This window comes from Mirounga angustirostris, unplaced genomic scaffold (genome assembly GCF_029215605.1).
Source record: "Mirounga angustirostris isolate CCGP_5_RB_7025 unplaced genomic scaffold, mMirAng1.0.hap1 SCAF_5, whole genome shotgun sequence".
In the NCBI taxonomy this organism is placed as follows: domain Eukaryota; kingdom Metazoa; phylum Chordata; class Mammalia; order Carnivora; family Phocidae; genus Mirounga; species Mirounga angustirostris.
Genome location: NW_026991713.1, coordinates 8,749,305 through 8,776,805, shown reverse-complemented (window position 1 = coordinate 8,776,805; position 27,501 = coordinate 8,749,305). Strand labels below are relative to the sequence as shown.

At 50.0% G+C, this 27,501-nt stretch overlaps 1 protein-coding gene across 3 annotated transcripts in view; it reads left to right on the top strand.

Annotated features, from left to right (window-relative positions):
• The window catches only part of GRAP2 (GRB2 related adaptor protein 2), a 63,946-nt gene extending 43,746 nt beyond the window's left edge, over nt 1-20,200 (top strand). The window contains exons 3-9 of one of the 3 annotated variants that reach the window (XM_045872485.3): nt 6,423-6,514; nt 9,545-9,664; nt 13,416-13,584; nt 15,782-15,970; nt 16,483-16,548; nt 17,215-17,337; nt 18,006-20,200. In XM_045872485.3, coding sequence (XP_045728441.1) covers nt 6,423-6,514; nt 9,545-9,664; nt 13,416-13,584; nt 15,782-15,970; nt 16,483-16,548; nt 17,215-17,337; nt 18,006-18,185 — 939 coding nt within the window. In that variant the 3' untranslated portion in view covers nt 18,186-20,200. The remainder of the gene's footprint in view (nt 1-6,422; nt 6,515-9,544; nt 9,665-13,415; nt 13,585-15,781; nt 15,971-16,482; nt 16,549-17,214; nt 17,338-18,005) is intronic. The other 2 variants (XM_054506811.2, XM_045872486.3) reach the window with 2 other exon arrangements.
• Nucleotides 20,201-27,501: the final 7,301 nt, after the last annotated feature.

The following is a 27,501-nucleotide window of genomic DNA, read 5'->3' as shown; positions in this document are numbered from 1 at the left end:
CAGATATTCTTGTCTAAATGTTCAGGGAGCACACGTGAGGGAACCTTGAGAGATGGGGTCGCAGGAATGAGCCGCAACTTCCTTTGTCAGGGAATGCAGTGAGGGTGAGTTGGACTTTGACCTCAAGCTCGGAGGTGATGCGGGTGGAGACAGCCTGGGAAAGACAGCTGGAGGGGACGTGGGCCAACAGAGGCCTGCACATCCGGCCCCTCGAGGACACCTTAGAACTCGCCTAACACCCACACTTGGGTTGTGGCTGCTTGCAGGGCTGAAGAGGCCTCGGACTCCCACATTCCACGCACCTCACTTACAGGCTTAAGTCCTGCATCTTAGCCCCTGTTTTGAGCAAAAGCACAGGCCCTTACACAGGCCCTTTGGGGAGTCTGTGATGCTAAGGCCCGCCCCCCCAGCCTGGCCTCAGAGCACCCTCAGAAATCCCCATCCCTGGTCCTCAGCAGCCCACGTGGGCCTTCTCAGACTGCACCGTAGCACTGAGGCTGGCCTCACCACGGAGAAGTACGCTTGCTGCGGAGAGAACCTTGTCAGTCCGTGACGGGGGACTCAGAAAGTGTCCATGGAGCACAGACCAGGTAGGATGACTTGGTTTGGAACTTGAACACCCCCGGGACTCATCCTTCTAACTGTTGTCACCTTGCAAAGATCTAGTAATATAGTTGCGTAGAGGGTGCCTTCGATGCTGGAGCTTCTCAAGGTCAAAGTGTCCCCTGGGCTGCTGACCCAAGAAAAGGTGACCTTCATTTCTGTGGGATCTTACCAAGGTCACAGAGGGATCTGCCACATGGTGAGCAGTCCCTCCCTTCTCTATGGGATACTGTGACCATGTGATTATCAACCGCTATAGAGTGTCCTCACTCCAAAGAGGCCGGGGGGCCAACTCTACCCCTTATCTTCCATTGCAAACAGAACCTAATATCCGCCTCGAGGGTTTCCTATCCCTCAGAAAAGGAAAAGAAAAAAAAAAAACCCTTTCCTCAACTCTGCTTCTCAGTCTACCTCCTGATTTCTTTCCTCTCCTTTGCTACCAACACTGGGAGGGGTTCTCTGTGCCAGTGTCTCCACTTCCTCACTTCCCATTTATTCCACTGGAACCTTCTGGAATCTGCCTTTTACCCCCAACACTCCCTGTATGCCCACCAGGGATCTCTTTAATGTGGAATATAATGACCCTACTAACGCGCCTGTGGAATTTAACACTGTTAACTGTCCCTCTTCTGGATCTGAATGGAGTTCGGCCTCACTCCTAAACATGTACTCTGTCCTATTTTTCTTTCTTGAGATCTCTTAAGCAATCCCCTTCTTCATGAGAGAGGAGTCTGATACAGTAAAAAGGAGCAGGAGTTTAGAGCCAGATAAACTGAGTTTGAATCCCAGCTTACTAGCTGTGTGTGTCCTTGGGTCAGTCACTTGCCCCCTCTGAGCTTCCGTCTTTATCTGTAAGTAGAATCCATATCTATTTTTTTTAATTTTTAAAGATTTTATTTATTTATCTGAGAGAGAGAATGGGAGACAGAGAGCATGAGAGGGGGAGGCTCAGAGGGAGAAGGAGACTCCCCGCTGAGCAGGGAGCCCGATGCGGGACTCAATCCCGGGACTCCAGGATCATGACGTGAGCCAAAGGCAGTTGCTTAACCAACTGAGCCACCCTGGCACCCCAGAATCCATATCTATTTTGCAGGGTTCTGGAAAGGATTAGAGGTAATGGTCCCAGCTCAAAGTGGATGCTTCATAAATGGTTGCCACATTTCAGTATTACCCATTCCTGCTGCCATTCAGACCATTGCCACAGCCTCTTGACTGACTTCATCACCTCCTCTCACTTACTCCTTTAATCATTTCATATACTAGTCTCAGGAGGATCTTTCTGGAAAAGAAGTCAGGTCAGATCACTTCCTTACTCAAAAAAATTCAGTGGTTCCCCATTACCAATTGATTGAAATTTAAGCCACCTGATCCCAACACACTACCTAAGCTCATCAAGCTCTCGTCCATGAACATGCACACATACATACACCATACACACACGCGCACACACGCACACACATACACATACTGCAGTATACACACCGTGCTGTGTCAGGCTCTCCCCATACTCCGAATGCCTTTCTCCTGCACACACATATTTGACCACCTCTGCTTCGGAACCCTCACTCCCTCTACACTCCTGATGGCCCAGCAAGATGAATCACTCCCTCTTCAGCTCTTCCACAGCACTGCACACACACACTTCTTTCAAGGCACTGATGATCTTACCTCCCATGACAGTTATTGGTGAGCAGGCAAGCCTTCGTGTTCTTGCGCACCCCATACACCCATCTCTCATCACTGCCCTTACCCTGTGGAATCCTGATTGCCGGGTCCGCCTCAGTGTCCAAACCAGCAGAGAGTTGACTGTCCCTAATATCTGATGAATGAATGAGTGGTTGATTACTCCAATGGTCTGTGAGCTCCCTGAGAGCAGAGCCATGCCTGGTTCATCTTTGTGTCTTCCCAGCAGCGCCCCACACAAGTCCTGGTCCCAAATAGGTACCAATGGCTTGAATTATTAAATTGCATTTCTACAGGGTCATGTAGAATTCCACCAGAAGGACAAACCTCCTTCTTTTCAAATTCTGTCCCTTGCAGCTTAACGGTGGAAAGGAAAGTGGAGAGGGGCCTGTTGGCTGAGCCCCACAGCATGTCTGAATCGTGGTGCTTAGTGCCCTGCCTGTGCATCTCTACGTACAACTGCAACCCTACTCCGCCACTCCAGAGATGGGTCATGAGCCCCAAGATCTTGCAAGTGCTTTCAAAGTTGGCTCTTGACTGCCCCAGTAATCTACTCCTGGGATGCTCTTTCATCCTAGGCTTTTCGTGCTAAAAGACTAAACAGACTTTCTCACTAGAAGGCACAAACAAGGTCTGACTAGTTCACCACCAACCCACCCACTCCAGACTGTGACTTCCCCAGGACCAAGACCTCAGCTTATTCATGTCTATATTCCCAGCACCTAAGTGCAAACAGCAGGCGCGCACTAGATGCTGATGACAGGACGATGAACAAGATGGTGGACGGGGAACTCCGGCCAAATGACTTGATCCCGCTTCTTCCGTGAGAGAAGTATTTGATGTCAGGAGCCGGATGTTTCATGTTCGTGCCTCAACCACCACCTCCCCAACAGACCTGCAGCTACACACAGCACCGGACTTACATTTCCCACTGAAATTTGCCAGTCATTTTTTAAAAAATGTCTCTTGACCCAGTCCATTTCTACCTACTTCTGTAATGTGTCTAACTCAACCCCATTTCTTCCTACTAAAACAGTGACCTGAAAGCACTAAGAGTTAATCCTATGTCAATTAACTTCTCCAATACTTCAGATTTCTGCTCTGCCTCTAAGAGCTATAATTCCATCCAATTTTAAAATTCTCCCAACTGTACATTTTGTCCCCTTCCCACGTCTAACTTATTCTCAGGCCATGTAACCCAGAAAACTTTTCTCGTAGGCAACATTATAAGAATTAAGACACAGTAAAGTGAAGTCTAAAACCTCATGTGCTCAGGCTGAACCCCTTGCTTGGGTTTTCATGATGGGGACAAGAGATAGGGGGAACCGAATAGGCAGAGAGATGAGAAGAACAGGAAGTATGGGGCCCTGGGCCAACAACGGCAGGAGGAAACCACCTCCCCCCAAACACTCTTCTTTGCAGAAAATGAGATTCTTTTAAAACCTTGCCTTCCTATACACCATAAAAAGCCTGTAAATTCACCTCTCTGGGAACACGATCTCAGGCAGACGGAGCACCAGGTGGTGGGGAGAAATGGCCGGCATTGAGGGATAATCTTTCAGTTTCTACAGGAGGTAGATGGGTGTGAGCCACAATTACTAAAATTACAGCTGGTTTCAGGTCAGAGAACTAAGTACAAAGTTGGTTCTTACCGTGATGAGCCAATTTCCAATTGGCCTCTTTTACCTTATCCCTGCTCACCTTGTACTTGACATTTGCTACCCAGCCCAAACCATCAGACTCCCATGTGACGGGAGAAAGGAATTCCAAAGCCATAAATTGGGGGAGGGGGGCGCGAAGGCATGGAGTGAAATGTCCTTGTGTTCTTTGTTGGCTGAGTTTCCTAGTTCTTTTTCTGACCTAGATTTTCTGCTCCCCCCGCCCCACCGCACCCCCCTCGGCATACACATACCCACGCGTCCTTAGTGATACCAGCAGTCACATTTGATGTTAGAAACTATAAAGTTTTCTGTCCTCAGTAATTCTAGAACTCAAATATGGGACACACTTTTATTTCTTCAGAACAAGTGATTAAATTCAAAACATATACATATAGTACTTTAAAGAACTTATAAACCCTACCATGTCGTTCAAGGCTGGAGTCCTCCCTCCTAAGAATACCACATTTTGCAGAATTGTATTTTTAAAAACAGCATACACTTTCTGAAGGACTTCGAGGTACCAGGGCTCATCTGATCCTCACATCAGCTCTGTAAGGGGCTAGCTGGTTGTTACTGTCCCCATTTTTCAGGTGGCTAATTGACTTGCCGAAGGTCATACAGCTGGTGATGGGGCCAAGCTAGAAACCAGGTCTTCTCATTCCAAACTCGGAGTGCTGGCCCCTTTCTTCTAACTGATATTAAAAATATCAGTTACTCAGCTGTCTTCATGTCTTCCCGTCTCTAGAAGAGAGAAACCCGTGGGACCCAGACTTCAACTCCACCTGCTTTAGGATGACTCTCAAATCCCGAATGCCAGTTCCCACTTCTCTGCTGAGTCCAGACACACACCTCCAACTGCTCACTGAGCTTTTCTTCTCAGATGGTCCCAGGGGCAACTTGGATTCACTCACATGCAATCTGAAGCCCATGAGCTCTTCCTCAGGCCTGCTCTTCCTCCTGTACTTTCTATTTTAGCCAAGACATCACCACCCACCCAGTCCCCCAAGGCCGAAGTCCGGAGCCCTCCCAGAATCCCCTTCTCCCTTGGTTCAGAGAACAGTCACGCAATCCTGCACACTTTTGCTTCCAGGTTCCTCTAAAATAGCCCTTCGCCTCTCGCCAGCATGGCTACACTGTCTTCCTAGACTTTTCCCCTCCAATCTGTCTTCACCCTCTGATACAGAACTCTTTCTTGGCTCTAATTCTTACTGTGTTACTTCCCTGCTCAGAAGCCTTTAGTGGCTCCCCATACATTTCAAGATAAAAGTCCAGACTTTTCAACATGGGCCTTGTGCCTCTGGTTTCCCCTCGCTCTGCCCCTGCGGCCACAATCTAAACTCCCGCTGGACCAAGGCCTTCCGTTCCCGGAATGCATCCCACTTCCTCCCATCCCAGAAGTTCCTGCGCCATCAGACTTTGCCTGGGTAACTTCTTTCGTTGCCAGGGCAACTCCAGGGCCTCTCCTCCAGGCAGTCTTTCCTACTCATCTTCTGCTTTGCCCTGCAGCATAGCACTTCCATCCATTAAGGCATTGTCAGCTGCAAGAAGCAGAAACTTGAATACAGCTGAAATAATCATGCAGATTGATTACTTCTCACACAAAGTCCAGAAGTAGGAGGTTCCTGTGTGGTTCACTCAGGGGCTCAATGACATCGTCAAGCTTCTGTTCATCGTTTGTCTCTGCCATCTCCATTATTGTTCAAGTCCATGCCACATACTTTAGAAACATTCTCAGTGGGGGATGGGGGCAAACATTTGTCTTTTAATAGTGAAACATTTTCTGAAATAACCAGAAGCCACATAGAGCCAAGTCTGGTGAGTCATATGAGTAATCAAGGGAAGCAATAACATTTGGGGTCATGGTCAACTAAAGACCATATAGTCATGAGACAGAACTTCTGGCTTTGCTTGGGATCTGGCACTAAAATCAAGTTTAGAAAAGGCATCCCAAATATCTTGAGTTATGTCCAAATTGTTTGTGAAACACATGGAGTGTGAACACAAAAGTGACTGTTTTCAAAGCTGGCCCCACTGGATGTTTTAAGTTTTAATTTGCTTGTTTAAAGAAATAGGAACAAATTAAAATTTTAGAAGGTCCCTGGTTACCTGGCAGAGAAGAAATCATGGGGTGGCCACTCTTGCCTTCCCAGCATCTGCTCAAATGAGGAGCTTCAGGAGCTGAGATCTGGGACATATGAATTTCCAAAATATACAGAGAATCCCCCGAGTGCTGAGTCTGGGAGGCCCCGCCATGGTGGGGTCCCATGTGTGGCACCAGTGGACAGAAAAGACTTGGGGTCAAAGAAGCCAAACTCCAGAGAGAAAACTGCTGCCCACCCACACTGGAGCACCTGTGTGGTGCCCTAGGCGTTTTTTCCCTCTGAATCCAAAAGGGTGTTCTTTGCCCTGCGGTCCCTCTCTTTTGTTTCTTGATGTCCTCCCTACAGTCTCTGTCCTTCCTTCTCTTCCATGTAGATCTTAAGTAACCAAGAGGAGTGGTTCAAGGCGGAGCTTGGGAGCCAAGAAGGATATGTGCCCAAGAATTTTATAGAAATCCAGTTTCCTGAGTAAGTATTTCCAGCCTGCTGACATGGGCCTACCCACACACACTCCCCTTACTTTTTCAGCAGTCACTAAAATTATCTATGCATACCCAAGATACTGTCAAAATTGGTTGCCTCTGGAGAGGGAACCACGCAGCTGAAGGCCAGGGTGGGAGGGAGATTTGCATTTCACTGCATTCCCTTTTAAATTTTATACCATGCACATGGATCGCCTATTTTAGGTTTTATAAGCTAAACTCATCTGTAATTGCAATCACAGGGTTTCCACGAATCCTATCAGGGGCGCTATTGGCCACCGCACGTCAAGAACTGCTCCTTGAGGGCACTTCTCCATTACCTCCCAACGTCTTCCATCCTCACCAGGGATCCCAAACAGCTCCCTGCCTTCCCTAAACCATGCTCATACCCCTGAGAACAGTCAGTGGGGGGAAAAGAGGAAATTCCCTTCATCAAGAGGAAAAAGAGGGTGCCTGGGTGGCTCAGATGGTTAAGCGTCTGCCTTCGGCTCAGGTCATGATCCCAGGGTCCTGGGATCGAGTCCCGCATCGGGCTCTCTGCTCAGTGGGGAGCCTGCTTCTCCCTCTGACCCTCTCCCCTCTCACGCTGTTTCTCGCTCGCTCGCTCTCTAAAAAATAAATAAAATCTTTAAAAAAAAAAAAAAAAGAGGAAAAGAAAAATAGAGATTGGGTCTCGTTTGTCTCCAGAATTGACCACAAGGGTTAGATAGAAATCTAATCTTCGAGAGCCACAGTCTAGCTCAAAGAGCACAGGTCTGTTAGCGGTCTTGGTGACTCTGGTGAAGTGCGGGAGCACCACTCACTGGGAACCAGGACTGGCCACTGAACCAACAGAATGACCACCAACCTCAAACCTTCATGCTGCCCTGTGATCTTCTATTTTTTTTTTTTAAGGTTTTACTTATTTATTTGAGAGAGAGCATGGGGGCAGGGGCCCGCGGGGAGAAGCAGACTCCCTGCTGAGCACGGAGCCTGATCTGGGGCTCGATCCCAGGACTCCGGGATCATGACCTGAGCTGAAGACAGATGCTTAACTGGCTGAGCCACCCAGGCGCCCTGCCCTGTAATCTTCTAGATGACCACCCGACACCTTTGCTCCTTAGACCTCCAGCCCCTCCCCGACAGCGCTCGTGGCTCAGGGCCTTGCTTTCAGGGTTCCTGGGAGGACGGAAGCCACAGAAAAGCCCCTCTACCCCGCCCCCCAGCTGACTCACTGCATCCACCCACCTCCTGCAACTGTACTCAGACAAGGATGCCTTTCCTGCAGCTGGTTTGGAAAGAATTGTCTGTGCTTCTAGCAGAAACTCCTCCTCCCTCTCTCACACATCAATTCTCTCTCTCTCTCCTGGGTCATTCCCATCAGCAAAGATGCTGCAGTTTCTCCCACCTTACCAAAAAAACAAAACAAAAATTCTTGATCCCAAGTCTCCTTCCAGCTACCACTGCACTTCTTAAAGAGACTTGTCTGTTTTCTCATCTCTAACTCCTCCCCGCCCCTTGAAACCTTTGTATGGCGATCGTGGTGGACTGCGTGGCCGGCTGGTGGGTTCTAGTGTCTCTGCATGATAGAACGTAAGCTCCACGAGGGCAGGCCCTCTTGTCTGCTCTGCTTACCACCGCATCCCCGGTGCCCAGCGGAAGGCCAGCACTTAGTAGATATTTGATAAAAACGGTTGAATGAACGAATGAGTAGCTTTGGAATGACCCTGCCTGCATGTTTAATATGTAGTGTGTGGACACTTTTGCCAGTCTTGAAGTCACGTATCAAACTCCAATTCAAGGACGAATGTGTATTTTTCAAACAATCCCCTAACCACTCTCTGCCTCGTCCAAAGTATTTTCTTCAAGGTATGGCTGCCATGGAGCATGCCCCATTCCTTTACCCAGCCCCATTACATTCCCTACACAAGGCAAGCTGTGGTGGTCGCTTGTTCAGCCCTGGGGCCAAGCACGGCAGATGCTCTGGAATGATGTCCAGGGAGTTGGTGGCCGGAAACCCTCTGCTTCGAGCCCCTCACCACCCAACCACGCTTCCCCTGCAGTGTCAGGTCTGGAATAAGGACATCCCTCCTTCCACTCCTGTCTGGAGGTCAGGTTCCTAAATTCTAGAGAGCACGGGATTGCTCACAAAGGACTCCCAAGACTGTGGGGACTTCCCCCTTAAAGGGACACACGCACTAGCCTTCCAGAGGCAGCGCTTGAGCAGCCGCCTTGGAGGAATGGAACCTGTCCCAGTCGGGGCTGCTGAGTGATTGCAAACATTCATTTGCGCTCTTCTGTGGTTGAGAGGTTTCTGGCCTCCTGCCCTGAGGCCGTAGCCTCTGTTTGGCAGCGCTTGGCCGTTTGCACGTATGCCAGGCCACCTGCCACAACACTGCCACCCTGACTGTCCCCAGAAAGAGGAGTTTCTCCTCCGTTCCTTCTTTTCCACGGTAAAGATGATTTTCCTGGATTTGGGGGAGGGCCCGGGAGCTGGCCGTGTAGACACCGCTCTCTGGCAGCTGCTAGCCTGGCTCCATACCACCCAGATCACCAGGGCCCCTGGGCTCTGAGGGGGCCCACTGAGCTCTCAGTCTGGATTCCTGGCTTCGGTCCCCCAGCGCCTGAAGGGGTTCCTGTCCTCCTGGCACATCATCTGTCCCCTGCAGTTCTTTCCTGGTGACATCCCTCACAGAGCTGCCAGCAGGCAGCTGCTTCCCGCAGTGAGTCACTCCCACACTGTCCCATTTTGGTGCAGTGGCACATTTCCATGATTCAGGTTTTCCTAGCGCGAGAGAGACTTCTCCTGGAGGGAAGGAACAAAGGGGGCGCGTCAGGGGAACACTCACTTGCCTTGCCTGAAAACTGCCGAGAGCATATGTTTGGTTTCAGAGGTCCTGGCCCCTCCTCTGTCTCTTTCTGCACTCTGCTGGCCAGAGTCCCCAGCCTCCATCCCTTTGGGTCATCTCTTCTCCCCTTCTCCTTCCAATCACTCTGGCATCTCACCAAGATTCTCTGGTTTTATCTCATCCAATAGATGGTTTCATGAAGGTCTCTCGCGACACCAGGCAGAGAACTTACTTATGGGCAAGGAGGTTGGTTTCTTCATCATCCGGGCCAGCCAGAGCTCCCCAGGGGACTTCTCCATCTCTGTCAGGTACTGGCCATTCCCAACCCAGACTGCTAAAGCCATGAGGTGATCTCTTGAATGTGACCTATTGCTCAGGAACATGGTGGCCAAGGGACCCAGGCATCTTGTCAACTGGGATGCCATTCATCTCCTTCCCATGATGCATATATATATAAATCCTGAGTACGCTGGTTTGTGGCCAAATTACATATATGTTCTGCCTCCCCCTCTAGCCCAAGTGCTTCTGGAAGGACAGGATCTTTATCTATTTCACCTTTGTGTCTTGAACAGCGCCTTATAACCAGCAGGCGTTCAGTGAGTATTTGTGCAAGGAAATGGGGCAGGAGAAGGAAGGGAGAATTCCCAATTGTCCACATCTGTCTTGGGGTTTAAATCTGAACCTTTCCTTCTACTACTGATATATGTCTGAAGAAGGCTCAGAGGAAAATTAAAATCCCAAGTCATTGTTGTAGGTGGTTGCATAAAAAGAAGGGCCAGCTCAGCACACTTTAATGCAGCAAACTCATAGCGACAGATCTGAGCCGAGGAGGGCTGGGGTGAGGGACGGTGGCAGCAAAATCTCGCTAATGTGCAGCACCCGGGAGGAAATGAGTCAGTCCGGGCATAAACATGACACAGCCCCACACTCAGAAACCCCAAGTCTGAGCACACTGCATGTGGTCAGCATATCTGGGATCGCAAGTCACATATCAGGCATGGTGACCACATGTGAAAGTGCACAAATTAATGCTGATAACCGTACAGGAGGAGACGTGACAACCTGTGCAGTGGAACCTACTGTCAAGTTCATTGAACTTGTTCACTGAAATGTTGGTCTGGATTATGCAATACACGTTGAAAGGCATCTAGCTTCCGTGCTTTAAGTGCGTAAATCCAATCTCAGGTAACGAACTGAGACCACTTCACTATTTAGGAAGAATGGATATTTTATTTATTTTTTTTTTTTAAAGATTTTATTTATTTATTTGAGACAGAGAGAATGAGAGAGACAGAGAGCACATGAGAGGGGGGAGGGTCAGAGGGAGAAGCAGGCTCCCTGCCGAGCAGGGAGCCCGATGCGGGACTCGATCCCGGGACTCCAGGATCACGACCTGAGCCGAAGGCAGTCGCTTAACCAACTGAGCCACCCAGGCGCCCCGAAGAATGGATATTTTAAGGACTAGGTAGGGAGGACTTATGAATAATGGGTCAACCATTTGTATGCACGTGCACCTCTAAATCGCTCAAGAATAGCTTGGTCTCATTAACATGGCCCTTGTAATCTTGCTTAAAATCTTAATTTTCCTTAACTAAAACTTTTCTTTTTTCACAGTTTAGGCAACAGGAAATTTTAGCTCAGGCCAATACTGATGTATCACGAATTCTAAATTTGTCAGGTCTTAATGCAATTTTGCTCTATTAATAAATGTTACAGTCAAACCTCTTTTTTAAGGGCCCTGATTACAGATTGGACCAGGTAAATGGTTACATTGAAGGGCATCTCTTGGTGCCTCTGCTTTGCATGAAGTGCACTGTGGCTTTTCAGCTAGGAATCATGGTTTATATTTCCTCCACTAAGGTGAATTCTCCAAGACGGTCAGCCTTGACTTCTGCCACAGTCTCTCCCTACTGTTGAGGCGCTGCAGCCTCTTGTGATTATTACCATAATCGTTACTACATCTTCTGCAGAAATGTAGCCTAATATGTTCCAAAGCAGATCATTTTTTTTATTCTTATGTTAATCCCCATACATTACATCATGAGCTTTAGATGAAGTGTTCCATGATTCATTGTTTGTGCATAACACCCAGTGCTCCATGCAGAATGTGCCCTCCTCAATACACACCACCAGGCTAACCCATCCTCCCACCCCCCCCTCCCTTCTAGAACCCTGTTTGTTTTTCGGAGTCCATCGTCTCTCATGGTTCGTCTACCCCTCCGATTTCCCCCGCTTCATTCTTCCCCTCCCGCTACCTTCTTCTTCTTCTTTTTTTTTTCTTAACATATATTGCATTATTTGTTTCAGAGGTACAGATCTGTGATTCAACAGTCTCACACAATTCACAGCGCTCACCAGAGCAAAGCAGATCATTTTTATTTATTTATACATCTGCCTTCTATCATGCAAAGATAATTAAGAGCTAATTGTAGTTCTATCACTTAGCATTTGTTAAGGGTCTGAAACACTAGATTTTAGAGTCTGGAGCCCTGAGTTTTATCCCTTTTTCCTCCCCTCTTAGAACTTGAGACAATGGTGCAGCCACTCTCTCTCTCCATGGGCCCAGAGGACCGGGTACAAGCCTGACATCCATCCTCTCAGCTTATGAGAGAGAGAGGGTTAATGTTTCTCACTCTGAGTTCTTTGACTAAGAGGTGGTGGATGAATAATTATATCACAAGAATATTTCCTCCTCCACACACAGATGTGAGGAGTAATGACTATGAATTAAACCATGTGTTGTTAGAGTGAAGAAAGCATCTGTTAATGGCCAGCACCAAGGGGAAGACCATGCAGTGATTGCAGAGTGTCAGTTCCTAGCCTAGAGCAGTCAAGCAGAGGTCCCTGTATGGGTTCACCTGGCCATGAGCACAGCCTAGCACATAAGATGAGACTGAAGATCAATCAAAATTCCCATCCCCTCTGAACACAGACCACTGAATCCATCCTTAAGAAACCTGCACTAACCTTCAGAGGTATCTTCACTCCCCAACTCTCTTTAAATTCTTGACCTTTCTGTCGGATCAGGCAATTGGTATCATTAGTTTATTTTTAGATATAAATGTATGTCTGTTTGATGAATAAACTTGACATCGAAAAGAGAATGCCTTGGTGATGGAGAAAGACTGGAGCTGTTAGTAAAGGCCAAGCTTCCCCTTTCCAGATGAGTAAAGTCCAATTTCTCCATCTCTGATACAAATACTTCCCATCACTGTGATTCCAGCTTGTGTCAAAAGGTGCCGACCTAAAAGAAGCTAGCATGTGTACATGGTGTGACAGGCTCAATTCACCGGACTGGAATCAGAGAGCCAGGGTTCTTGCCTCAGCTCTGGCAATCACTCACGGTGACCTTGGCCAAGCCCCTCCGCCAATCTGAGCCTCAGCATCCTCATCGGTAACATGGAGACAAGGCTAAACAATCTCAGAGGTCCTTTCCAATTAAAACACTACATTGCTGTATAACACTTTTCTCCCCAAAAGTTCAAAATACTTTGTAACCTTATTTATGCACAACATAAGCCAAGACCAAGAGATCTCCATTAAGTAGAAAACCAAGTGGGACAAATTTCTCAAGATGGTCTCTTACTGTCCAGAGCTAGTTTATGGGCTTAAAAGAGCTGGTTCAAAGTATTTCTGATAATGGAAAGATAACATGGGTGAAAGACCTCTCCCCTCTGAGTCTTGGCAGAGTCCTTGGCATCGTACAGGACGCAGGGGTTGCCACGTTTCAAACAAACATTTGTAAAAAGTCCTTGACCTGGTGGTCGCTGAAGCGCTTGGACATTTTTTTCCTATAAATGGTTGGCTCCAGTGTCGGAAGACGGATTATCTTCTGCTGATGTAAAAATCCCTTCTAATGCCACCTGTGTCCTGAGCGGTCCCTCTCACAAATCTCCCCCTAGAGTTTGACTGAGCCAGCCCACCCGCCCTGTGATGGGCAGGCACTCACATCCCCTTTCCTGCCCCAGTGGAACTCCAGCATCGCTGGATGCAGTCAGCCCGGGGGGTGGGGACATCGTCACCATGTAATATACAACTTGGATTCGCCCCGATCTCTAGGCATGAGGATGATGTTCAGCACTTCAAGGTCATGAGAGACAACAAGGGTAATTACTTCCTGTGGACAGAGAAGTTTCCGTCTCTAAATAAGCTGGTGGACTACTACAGGACGACTTCCATCTCCAAACAGAAGCAGATCTTTCTGAGGGATAGAACCCGAGAGGATCAGGTATGCCTCAGGCCCCGATCAGCCCCAGTCTGCAGATTTTAGGCAGCATGAGTCCTATATGACCCATCAAGACAATGCATTTGATGATATGTCCCCTGAGTATTCTGGAAGACAGAATAAGTCCAAGGTCAGACCTCAGTTAAAATCATCTTCTAACACTTCCCAGCCATGTGATTTGGGAAAGTTGTCTGATCCTGTTTCCTGATCCATAAAACTGGAGCAATGGTGATACCTAGCTCATAGATGGTGGTGAAGGTTAGAGAAGATAACGTATCCCCTTCCCTGGCGTCTCTCCTAGTAGTGCTACAAGCATGCCACAAACATTAGCTCTTAACAGTGGATGCTTTGGTACATCGCAGTTTCAGCCTAGCTCAGGAGTTGCCCAAAGCTGAAGGCCAGGGGGCCCCACGCGGGGATGTTGGAGAGCAGCCTAGAGTCCAAGACTAAGGTAGCAGGTAGAGCCTTGTCACAGACAGGGAGGTTGGGGCTGTTGGAGGAAAAACTGGACCTGGAATTCTTGCTCTTGGAACAGTGTGGAAAACAGAGTATTATTTTACTAGAAAATGCATCAGACAAACCTAGCTCTTTTTTTTTTAAGATTTATTTATTTATTTTAGAGAAAGAGAGCTCAAGAGTAGGGGGAGGGGCAGAGGGAGAGAGAAAGAACCTCAAGCAGACTCTGAGCTGAGCACGGAGCCTGACGCAGGGCTCGACCCCACGACCCCGAGATCATGACCTGAGCTGAAACCAAGAGTCCAAGTTAAGAAACCTTTCAGAGTATCAGATTTCTCATCTGGAGAATGGAGAGACTATAATACCTCCCTGCCTGGGCTGTTGTAAGGATTAAATGAAATAATATGGTGATAGCACTTGCCATAGAGTCTGGACAATAGTAGGCACCAAGGAAATGCTAACTTGCCTCCCATAAGAAAATTCACACACACATACACACACACACACAATGTATAAAATACCTTTCAAAGGAAACAACATCGTTAAAAGAAAGAGATGGGTATTCTAGAAAGAAGCATTCTCTGGAGTAGTTAAAATAGTTGAAATCCCTGGAACAAGTTATTTGAAAAGGCATTGAGGCTTTCAAATCAACAGGTGCTCTGGAGAAGTAGAGAAAACCATTTCAGGGAATTGGTTGATTGTAAGCCTGAGAAGTGACAGTCCTAGGAGAAAAGGGCGTCCCAGCAAGTGCACATAAAAGTTCAGAAAGAAAAACAAAGGTTAACTAAGACTTTGTGAATTATTTTAACCAAGAAACAGAGGTATTAATTTAGCAGGATGTGCATGCAGAGAGAAAAGAGGTAGCGTAAAATGCATTAAACTGGGGAGCGCCTGGGTGGCTCAGTCGGTTAAGCGTCTGCCTTCGGCTCAGGTCATGATCCTGGGCTCCTGAGATCGAGCCCCGCATCGGGCTCCCTGCTCGGCGGGGGGCCTGCTTCTCCCTCTCCCACTCCCCCTGCTTGTGTTCCCTCTCTCGCTGTCTCTCTCTGTCAAATAAATAAGTAAAATCTTAAAAAAAAAACCAAAACGCATTAAACTGGATTAAACGAGTTCATATTTGTAAAGCACATCGAACAGCGCCTGGCATGTATGAAGCCCAGGCCCTGTGTAACTTGTTTGTGAAATAAAAATAATGAGAAAGTACCTCGAGTCACACGGTCGTGGTACCATTAAGCAGAAAGGCCGTGCTCCTTCCCAGCGTGCCTGGCGGCAGGCCTGGTTTCCATGGTGCCACAAGAGGGCTGCGGTCTGGGGCTCTATCACCAGGCTATAAGCGACAGTTCAAAATCAGGCAAAGTCAATGGCCGAGCTTATCGGGAGGGTAGGATGTCCGGCGGTGGGGCAACAGGCGATAAGGAGGGGTGGCATTGTGTCAGTAAAATAGAATATTGAAGCTTGATTGCAGAGAGGAAAACAAGCCCACTAGGAAGGGACTCGATGCGTAGCCCGTGGAAAGTGAACCAGAGACCCGGAGTCCCCAGCCCGGGAGAATCTGAGAACATGGAGACCATTCCTGCAACCACGAGGGGCCGAGACATCGGCTCTCTTGAGGCTGCCTACGGGCCTTCGGCTGTCTCTTGGAGAGGTGGTGGGCAAACTGCCCGAAAGCGGGGGGCAGGGGGGTGGGGGGCCGGGAGATGCGGGAGGAGGGTGGATCTGCATCGTCTTCATCATTCTCTCCCAGGGTCACCGGGGCAACAGCCTGGACCGGAGGCCCCAGGGAGGCCCGCACCTCAGTGGGGCTGTGGGAGAAGAAATCCGGCCTTCGATGACGCGGAAGCTGTCGGGCCACCCGGCGCCCCCTCCCTCGCAGTGCCCCCCAGCACCCCCAGCACAGCAGCAACGCTACCTGCAACACCCTCATTTCCATCAGGTACCTCAGAGGAATGGAGTGGGCGCCGTGAGGTAGGGGAGAGGACCTGCTCTCCTCAGCCCAGGGCTCAGGCCAGCCTGTCCCCATGGCCACTGAGCACGTGGAAAACCCCCACAAAGCCAGATGCAACCAGAGCAAACAAAGGCTTGGGGGGCTGTTGTGGTCCCGGGACCATGGGGAGGAGCATCTCAGGCCCGGCCTCGTGACGGCTCGCAGAGTTCGTGAAGACGACCCGGGACCTCCCAACTGGCAGCAATATGATAAAATGATATGGGAACTGCTCTTGGCACAGAAGTCCCTGCGAATTCATTGGCTCCCTGCCTGAACACACGCACGCACGCACACACACACACACACACACAGTGAGCCGTTGCTTCGTTTTCCTGTCAGCGCACTTCCAAATCTATTCATGCCCCTTAACCCATCTGGCTGTGGAGATCCACAAGAAAAACGGATTAACACCGGCAACAGAGCCTCGCTTATTTATTTATTTGTCTCCTGCCTTGCTCCAGATGGGATTTGGGGCCGCTTACCGAGACGGACAATACAGCCAGATGACATCATTCCTAAATTCCTTGGTAGGGCACACAAAGCCCTTTGTGAGCTGCCCGTATCTGTTTCCCCAGCCTCATCTGCTGCTGCCTCGCCCTAAGCCCACCCCCCTCCGACCCTCCACCTCCCCCACTCCCTGAGCAAACACACATTCCAGCAACACTGCACTATCTTTAGTTACCCAAACGGTCAATTGTGTTTTCTCTCATAACCTGGGGACTTTTTATATGCTATTTCCTTTGCCTAAAATGCCCTTTCCTGGCTGATCCTTCTCCTCCTCTAAGCTACAGTTCAAGTATCACCTCCTCTAGGAAGACTTCTCTGATTACCCTGGCAGACTTAGACCTTCTCTCAGCTCGCTTACCACTTAAATGTGTATGGTTCCCCCTCTAAACTGACGATCCACGAAGACAAGGCCCTTTTCTTTCCAGCTACATGTCCCCAGTGATTAGGACAGTACTAGACACATGGCAGGTGCCTGATAAATATTCTTTGAATGAATGAAATCTGGCATTGTCTTCACAGTCGAAGGTCCCTTTGCCACCCTTCCCCCTTTCTCCCACCCCTGGGGTTTATCAGCAGCAGCACGTGTTCTTGGAACACTGGCTGTGTCTGTGGCCTCTGAGCAAGGCACCGGGGGGCCTGCCGGGGATGTGGTGTGGTGACAGGTCCTCTGTTGCGTGTGTTTCCAGGAACGCCGAGGAGGCAGCCTTGACATAAACGATGGGCACTGTGGCATTGGCGTGGGCGGCGACACGAACCCGGCCCTCATGCACCGGAGACACACAGACCCCGTGCAGCTCCAAGTGGCCGGGGTACGTGAACTTTCCCTCCCTGGGCTCGATGAAGGCAGCCAGAGGGGCACTTAGAGAAATGGTTGGTCCTCCAGGACAGAGGCAAGCCGCTCAGAGCTCGGAATGGAGGTGGTGGGAGCCCAGCGAGCCATGGGGGGAGGAGTTCCCAGGCAGGGCCGATGCCGGTCTGTTGTTCTGTCCGGCCGCTGGGCCTTGCCCTGTCCTCATGGTTTTTGGCTCTGGCTCTGGCCGAGGGAGATCTGTTGCCTTTTTCCTCGCGCCGCATCGGCCTCGGCTGCGCTACCACAGAGGGCTGTTAGTTTGGGCACGCTGCCATCCTGTCCCCTGGAGAGAGTGAAAAGACCACCTAGTGATGCAGGGAGAGTAGCTGTCAAGGATTCTCCTGGGGCCTCAGAGACTAACATCTCTGTCGGTAAAAGTCCTGAGTCTCAAGAGCGGCTCGGCTGAGTTCTGCTAACTCCACGCCCCGGGCTGCGCAGTGGGGTCTGCTGCCCGTCACAGTGGGGTTCGGGAGGTCTCCGGAGAGCCAGATGTCCGCCTCCAGGGCAGGCTGCTCACCGAGGACTTCTTCTTGCCGCGGGGGCCAGCAGGACCCCTCCTGAGCCACAGCGGCTCCGAAGGCCCCCCGGCCCTGGCTCAGCGGGCCCCTTCTGTGCTTCCCCCGACAGCGAGTGCGGTGGGCCCGGGCGCTGTACGACTTCGAGGCCCTCGAGGATGACGAGCTGGGGTTTCGCTGTGGAGAGGTGGTCGAGGTCCTGGACAGCTCCAACCCGTCCTGGTGGACCGGCCGCCTGCACAACAGACTGGGCCTCTTCCCTGCCAACTACGTGGCGCCCATGATCCGATGAGGCCCTTCCGGGGGGTCAGAGGCTTTTGTGTGAAGCTGCCTGCAGGAGAGGGGGCAAGGAAGAGAAGCGGGAACTATCCACGCATACGGATATATGTGTGTACGCGCACACGCACGCCTACGCCTCTGTGTACACGCATTTTCTAATAGTAATTTATTGGCGATTTCATTGGTTACTCAGTTGATATGAAAGGAAGTCAGGTGAGAATGATATTCATACTTGTTTTTCTGCTCCCCTCAGCGGTGTGTGGAAGGCAGTGGGAAAGCTGGCTGGTGGGGAGGGGCAGGGACATGAAACGCAAATTCTTCCCGTCCCTAAGATGGCCCTGCTTCCTCCTGGCCTGGGGAATGTTCACCAAGAGTAGCCCAGCGGAGAGCCGCACCCCGGGCTTGGACGAGGAACCACAGGGTGGGGCTGGACTCGGTGGGGCATGTTTGAGCTCACCTCCAAGCCCTACTCACCTTGAGGGTTTGCAGGGCAGCTTCCCTCCTGCTCTGCAAGGGTGGGCACTGCTGGGTTGAGAATAAAGGTGCCTCCCCACAGGGCTGAGCTGGGAGCAGGAAGGGCCAAGAAGGCGGGACTGGACTGGAGCAGCAGGTGTTCCGAAGCCTGGGCAAGGCTGGCCTCACCTCCCTCCAGTGAGTGTTCCTCGGCTAGTCCTCTTCCCCGAGGCTGACCTGGAGAAACGGAGACCCCGAGGAGCCAAGCACTGGGAGACGGAAGGATTTTCACAAATCTCCAGTGGCTTACTTGGGAGTAACCTCTGTTTCCCGGGATACCAAGAAAGCAACGTCTGAGACTCTGTAAAATGCTTAGAGAAGCCCCGGCTGAGAAAGCTGGATTTTAGAGCCGTTATTTTATGGCGACAGGATGTCTCTTTGGGTCTCTATTTGTTTCCCCATGTTTTGAGGATGCCTTGCCCAGTGGCACGGAGAGCAGCCCGCTCCACAAGAGCGTTGATTCGCTATTGTTGATGGGTTGATTGATTGGCTGAGCATGACCCTGGGTGGGAGCCAGCTTTGCAATGAGCTTCCTGTTGGATTTGGCTGTTGAGCCACTGCTGACAGCACCCCCCCCAACACACACACCCAGTACCTGCATGTGGGGCCGCTCTCTCTCCTGCCACCTCACAATAGAATTGTGTTTCCCTTGGGGGTGTGGGTGGGGACTGGCCAGGCTGGGGAGCAGAGACACCAGAGAAGGAAACTCAGTGTTTTGGTGGAGGCCGGGAGCAAACACGTCTGCACCAAGGGTCCTGAGAAGAGGGTGTGTGTGTGTAATGAGACCGAAATGAAAGGGTGGGGTACCCATGTTGGTGAGGGAGCATGGAGGGTGAGGTGGGCCCGTTCCTTTGTCTTCTCCCCCAGCCCTTCCTGCTCTAAGGAGTGACGGCGGCAGCCATTATGGAGGGTGATAGGAGAAGAGTTTCTACTCAGAAGTAACTGTCAGTGTAATGTAGGCTGTGTCCCTTTGACTCTGAATTCTATGATTCTGTGATCCCTGTGTTGTCTTTAGAGAGGAAGGGAAAAAGAAGGCGCTCTGTGGTGAGTCTTGGGAGGGAAGAGAAAATAGCCCTGAGAGGCGGGGGGAGTCGAGCGAGAGTGAGGAGGGTCTGGCACGCAGCCTTTAGAAATGACAGCACGGAAAGGGAAAGGGGGCAAAGACATTTCAAAAGATCAAGGAGCAGCGTGAGAGGGACAAAGGGAGGGAGAGGAGGCAAGACGTTAAGTGGGGCAGGTGAGGAAGACATGGGAGTAGGAGTCAGCAAGCAGATAAGCACGGGAAGGAGGGACGGAGCAGGTGCGGAAGGAGGAATTAGAGCAGAGACGTGAGCGCTGGGGAAGGCAGGGGCGAAGGCACCACGAGGATGAAGACAAAAGAGCAGGGAGAAAGAAAAGCAAGGCAAAGAAGACCTAAAAGCTATTTTGGTGCTAGGTAATGTGAACATGTTACAGTAAATAAAAGCCAAAAGTGATGTTTGGTTTTACAGTATTTACAAACCATATGCTTTAAACAGCCCACAAACCTCATCCATTTGTCTGATTATGTGGGAGGACCAGCCCCAGTGAAGAGAGAGGGAAATAATTTGGTCCTGGCCTGGATTTCGTGCCTTGAAACGCTTCTCAAGAAAGCAGTGATAAGTGCCCATGTTTTGCCAGGCCGCGTGTCGTGTCTGTGGGAGCGGGGCTCACTCACTGGTCTGGGGAGGCCTGCCCCACAGTGTGCGCAGAGCTTCCGAAACTCCTGGAGCTGGCTGTTCTGTTCCACCCCAGGCCATCCTGGGAGTCTGGTGCTAAACCAGCCTTGTCCCTGTGCATCACATGGCTCAATTCAGGAGGACGCAGGAATCACCCTAACCAACCACGGAGAACTGGGGCCCTTCGGGACCAGGCTAAGAGGAGAAGGACCGAACTGTCCACACTTGGGGGTGTTGGGAAGCGGCTTGCTGGGCCTCTGGTGCTGCCTGGAGGAGCACGTGGGGAGCTGCTTTCCACCAGGCAGTGTTTCAGCGCCGGGGGCGTGTCCACCCAGCGCTCCTCCCAGCCACACAATCCACACAATCCGGGAAACAGCACAAATGTCTCTGACTTCAGCTGAAACCGCTCTGCATGACCTGAGGGCAGGGAACTTCCAGAGAAAGTTGGTTCCTGTTGAACCGGTTCAGTTTTCCTAAGCACTTGCTGAGGCTCGCTGCAATGTGAAATCTCTGGTACCTGCCATTGCCCACCCACTTTTAGATGGCCTCAGGGTGATCGAAGGCAGTGCTTCTCAAAATTCAGTGCCTATGGATTGCCTGGGGAACGTGTTAAAATGCAGATTCTGATTCAGTCCTGCGTGTCCGCCACTCTGAGCTGATGTTCCTCGGTCAGCGGACCAGACTTTGAGTAGCAAGGGCACAGAACTTGACAGGGAGCTAGAGAGCCACAAAAATCAGATGAGATCCCTTTTCTAGGGATCTTCAGGCACTTTCCTCTGTTGCTCACAAATGAGACATGATTCAGAACCGCCAGTATGACATCATCCACACTTGCCGGCCCAGGTGACCAATTTCAGGGCCTCCATCTCCATCAAGAATCAAGAAACTTTAGGACAAGGATTCAGATAAAATACACACAGGGGTTTCCCAATGGTGATTATTTTAAAGATAAGCAGAGGTTACAGAAGTTGTGAAAGCTTTCTCAGGAAATCTATAAACATAAAATGCACTGGAGTCAGGTGTGGTCCTGCTCGGAGGTGAGGGAATGGCCCATGTCACCGGGGCACCGTTAGATCAACTAACCTCGAGCAAAACAGGCCACAGGCGGGACAGATTGGCCTGGGCGAATACTTGCTGTTGGCCTTGTCTAAAGTTAACGCTTCAGCCCGTATGTACGAAAACAAGGACAAGGGAAAAACATGTTGTCTTGGTTCTTTTAAATACTTCTCCGGTTCCTCCACGTCTCTCCATCACCACAACCGTGCCACCATATCTCTTCCTTGGCGACCGATCGAGCCTGGACACGCTTCTCCCAGCATACCGTCTTGTCCCTAGTCCATTCTCCACACAGATGCCAGGGCGCTCCTTGTACAACACCAGCCTGATCACGTCACTCCCCCGCCAGCCACCGCACTTGGATTTGAATCCAAGGCCCCATGTGGCCGTGTGAGGTCTGGTCCTGCCTCCCTCTCTGGCCTCCTCTGTGCCTCTCCCCTCCTTGCTGCCATGCTCCCACCCACTGGCCTTCTCTCAGCCTCCAGATTGGTTCCCATAGCCTCCATACCTGTTGTTCCCTCTGCCTGGCTAACTCCTATGCATCTTCAGGTCTCAGTTTAAATGTCACTTTCTCATATTATCCTTTCCTGACCCTAATCTAAAAGAATCCTTCCCGTTGGACTACCTGGTGGCTCCTGGTGCTTTTCCTGAACAGCGCATAAGCTGGTCTGCTGGACTATTAGACTGTGAGCTCCCTGGGGCAGGGATCATCTCTGTTTTGTGAACCATCGTCTGCCCAGCATGTGTTTGGCACACAGAGGCTCAACAAATATTTGTTTAATGAATAAGCAAATGAAACCGTCTCATGTCACCTATCATTCATTCTGTAACCCAAAGGTCCCAGGCCTTAGGGACCCATAGGTGCAAACAAGGTGATATTAACATTGATGCCCAAGTTACAGTAGCTTTCAGCTGCGTGCCCTCAAGATCTCCAGCTACTTTGAGAGTCCAAGGCAGTGAGGCTGGTATCTCCCGTGTGTTTAAGAACCAGTCGGCTAATGCCTCCTACTCTGGCCATGTTCCATCGTCCCCGAGCATCCTCCACTGACAGCGACTTCCCTGATGCTGCCGACCCGCTGTGGGTTGCATCTGTATGTTGATGAAATGCCCCGATCCTTCAGGAAACCAACTCTGCCCTGCAGTCCATGTGGCCAGGGGGTTGGGGAAGAGGAGAGGTGGAGAATGGCCTGTACTCAGTTCTGAGTCACCCCTGTCCCTGGGCCCCAGAGAGGCACTGCCTAGGTCAAGGTTCTCCCACAGCTCATTCCCTCCTCACCGGAGCCATCACAAAGGACAGAGGAAGTCCCTTCCCCTCCAGCTCTCTTATTTGTCTCTCTCTCCCTGTTGCCCTTCCTCCTTCCGCTGGAAAGAAATGCTCTTGTACCTCTCTGTGCAATAGATACTACCCAGGGTGCCAGGGGGATGTGCACCCTGTTGAACACTCTGGGCTCGGCTGTAATTCATTCATTAAGTCAACGACTATTTACAAAGCACCTCGTAGAGGCCAGATGCAATGAGCCAGTGGGTCATCCACGTCTCCCTCCTGCCCCTGCATCTGTGCCACGGTCACCATCTCATTTCAGGCCTCTCTCCTGTCTCTCCCCCTGCAACTGCAACAGTCTCAGAACCGGTCTCCCCGCCTGCCTCTGGGCTGGCTGGCCCCTCCGATCCAGCCCACTGACTGCCAGAGAGACCTTATTAACATGCAAAGCTGATGACATCAGGCTTCTGTTCAAAAGCCTCCAGGGGCTCCCACTGGCTTTCAGGCTAGAGTTTAAACTCCCCGCTTGGCAGTAATGCCATTTTGCGATCTGACTGTTGCCTGTTTGTTCAGCCACAACGCCCATCTCCCCCCCAGAATGAGTCATGTTGTCTCAGAGCGCTGAGTCTTTCCATCCGGTTCCTTCTGCCTGGAATGCCTTTCCCCCATTTTTTGGGTCTAGATCAGTGTGGTCCAATAGCACATTCTATGATGGTGAAGGGAAAGTTCTCTATCTGCTCTGTCCAATGTGGCAGCCTCCAGCCACTCGTGGCCACTGACTGCTTGCAATGTAGCTAGTGTGAGTTCCAACAGCGAGATGGGGCAAGTGGCTACCTTATTGGGCAGTAGGGATCCAGGCAACTGCCACTCACTTTGAAATACTTAGCTCAGGGCTCAAGTTCTCCACTGGGAAGCCATCCCAACTTCATGGCTGCTGTAGATGTCCCTCCTCCATGTTCCTCTTGCATCCTTATTCTGCTTCCATCCCGATATTCAGAACTCTGTAGTACAGTCGGTGATCCACTGAGTCTGCCTCCCCCACGGGACTGAACACTTTTGAGCGCACAAATAGTTCACCCTATAAATGGTTGATGCACGTGTGCATTGGCGTGCTGGTAAATGTTGAACAACTGCCCTCTGAAGGAAAGCCCCAATTGTCACATTTGCCAGTTCTGTGATGTAAATATTCCTACCGTGCATCAAGATAATGAAAAGACAAACCACAGAAGGGGAAAAGATAATTGCAAAAAGCCTACCTGATAAAGAACTGTTATCCAAAATAAACAAAGAATTCTTAAAACCCAACGATAAGGAAATGAACAACCCAACTGAAAAATGGGCAAAACGCCTGAACAGACACCTCACTGAAGAAGATAAAAAATCACAAGTAAGCACATGAGAAGATGCTCAACATTACATGTCATTAGGGAAATGCAAATTAAAACAATGAGATACCATTACACAGCTCTTAGAAAATCCAAGGACCAAAACACTGACAACACCAAATGTTGGCAAGGATGTGGAGTAACAGGAATTCTCATTCACTGCTGGTGGAAATGCAAAATGGTACAGCCCCTTTGGAAGACAGTTTGGCAGTTTCTTACAAAACTAAACATAGTCTTAACATATGATCCAGCAATCATGCTTCTTGGTATTTACCCAAAGGAGCTGAAAACTTATGTCCATGCAAAAACCTGTACATGAATGTTTATGGCTGTTCCATTCATAATTGCCAATACTTGGAAACAACCGAGGTGTCCTTCAGTAGGTGAATGGATAAATAAGCTGTGGTCCATCCAAACAATGGAATATTCTTCAGTGCTAAAAAGAAATGAGCTATCAGGGCACCTGGGTGGCTCAGTTGGTTAAGTGTCTGCCTTCTGCTCAGGTCATGATCCCAGGGTCCTGGGATCAAGCCCGGCATCGGGCTCCCTGCTCAGCAGGGAGTCTGCTTCTCCCTCTCCCTCTGCTCGTGCTCATGTGCTCTCTCTCTTGCTCACTCTTGTCCCTCAAATAAATAAATAAAATCTTAAAAAAAAAAAAAAAGGAAAGAAGCTATCAAGCCATGAAAAGACATGTAGAAACCTTAAATGCCTATCACTAAGTGAAAGAAGCCAATCTGTAAAGGCTACATACTGTATGATTCCAACTATGTGACAATCTGGAAACAGCAAAACTATTGAGACAGTAAAAAGATCAGCAATTGCCAAGGGTGAGGTGAGAGGGAGAAAAGAAGAGGTGGAACACAGATTTTTAGAGCAGTGAGATCATTCTCCATGATACTATAATGGTGGCCACAAGTCATTACACATTTGTCAAAACCCAGAGAGTGTACAATACCAAGAGTGAACCCTGAGGTAAACTATGGGCTTTGCATGATAATGATGTGTTGATAAGGGTTCACCAAGTGTAACAAATGTACCACTTGGGTGGGGGATGTTGATAATGGGGGAGGCTGTGCATGTGTGGGGACAGGGAGTATAAGGAAACCCTGTCTTCTGCTCAATTTTGCTGTGAACCTAAAAGTGCTCTAAAAAACTATTAAGTCTATTAAAACAACCACAACAACAACAACAAATCTCCCACCACGGCTGATTTCAAGCCACCAACATGATATCCGTGAACTGGGAGTGGAGAAGAGATGTGTGCACATTGGCTCTCACAAGCAGGGAGGAACCAATCTCAGCATGGATGCATGAATGAATGAATGAGGAAGGAAGGGAGGAAGGAAGGAAGGAAGGAAGGAAGGAAGGAAGGAAGGAAGGAAGGAAGGAAGGAAGGAAGGAAGGAAAGAAGGAAGGAAGGAAGGAAAGAAGGAAGGAAGGAAGGAAGGAAAGAAGGAAGGAAGGGAGGGAGGAAGGAAAGAAGGAAGGAAGGGAGGAAACTCTACTCAACCTGCAAGAAGCCCGTCCTGCAGCTGCAAGTCCAATTTCAGTTCCAACCTAGGAGACAAAGGACCAAGAAGTCATATCTTTGGCTTATTCAGGAAGAGGGACACTTGTCTCCTTTGGGTCTTTTACTTTTAATACCAAGCCTTATCCAGGCATCTACTGAGCACCCCACTCAGACTAGTGGAAAGTGAGTGAGCCTGAGGTCTCCACTTGTGCTCTCTCTTTCCCTCAAATAAATAATTAAATAAATAAAAATCTTTAAAATAAATAAATAGGGGCACCTGGGTGGCTCAGTGGGTGAAGCGTCTGCCTTCAGCTCAGGTCATGATCCGGAAGTCCCAGGATCGAGCCCCACATCAGGCTCCCTGCTCAGTGGGGAACTGCTTCTCCCTCTGCCCCTCACCCCACTCTTGCGCTCTCTCTCTAACTCTTAAATTAATTAATTAATTAATAAGTACATAAATTTGTGAGTAAAACCTTTCCCGGAAGTCATACAGCAGCCATCCCCTCGGATCCCATTGATGTGACTAGATCACCTGCCATTCCAAAACGAGCCATGACTAAGAGAATGAGACCACCATGACTGGCTTAGACCAGTTGATGGGACCCTACAGGAGGCAGAACCTGGGAACCCAGGCAGAGCCCTGCCCTAAAGGAGGAAGTGGTTGGGTTGGATGACAGTGGGCAGTGGCTATCAAGACCCAATCTACAGGAAATGTTAGACGAAGATGCACAAATTTTATGAGCCAGGCCATTCCATAAACATTCCTTGAGATAGTTAAGGAACAAAAAGGCAGTGTGAGGCAGCATAGCTCCCTGGCTTTCCCCTCGGACTTGAAATGCCTGCATGGACACACACACACGCGCACACACACACACGCACGCACACTCTTCCATCCGCCCTCCACAGTGGATTCCCACATGCATATTAAGACAGCATATCGGGGGGCGCCCGGGTGGCTCAGTTGGTTGAGCGACTGCCTTCGGCTCAGGTCATGATCCTGGAGTCCCTGGATCGAGTCCCGCATCGGGCTCCCTGCTCAGCAGGGAGTCTGCTTCTCCCTCTGACCCTCCCCCCTCTCATATGCTCTCTCTCTCTCTCTCATTCTCTCTCTTTCAAATAAATAAATAAAATCTTAAAAAAAAAAAAAAAAGACAGCATATCGGTGGGGACAGCCTCCATGCTAGGCACAGAAACCAGAACTGTACATAGTGAGGCTCTGTGTCTGCTGTGGGGGCAGAGGCCCCAGCCAGTCAGATCTGTGCCATCGTCCCAGCAATAGTACTGAGCCTGGCGTGAGACTCCCCTACACAGGTCCTTCCAGGTATGGCTCTATCCAGGGTCATTTGTGGCCATGTTCTAACGTGGGCAATCCCGTTTCAACGGGACTGAATTCCCCAGGGTGGGCAGCACGTGGTGCCTCCCCCCCCTTCCCCCCCCGCCCCGCTCTGACCTGGTTATGGGGAGTTGCTAGGGTAACTGCCACACAGCCTTTGCTTCCCCCGCTGGAGGAGGCTTGGTTACCATGGCAAGTCCAGATGAGGTGGGGGTACAGGGGGAAGGAAGCACTGGCCCGGTGGCGGTGGGGGGGTCCCTAGCCGGGACTCTGTCCTCACTCTCTCTGGGCCACTGGACCTTCGGGAAATCTCTTCACCCCTCTGGGCCTCATTTTCCTTATCAGTAAAATAAAGTGCTCTAAACCGCTGATGCATGCAGACGGCATATACTAAATAAACTCTGATCCTCAGACTCCTCTTAGGTAAGAATGACTCAAGATGGGTGCAGAAAGGAACGGATTGAGCTGTGTTTAAAATAAAATAGAGAAACTAGCCAGCCAGTGTCTCTAGTAGGACACATAAAATTCATGGAGATTCTCCCTTCTGTTGACAGAAATTTAGCTTCTGGAATTG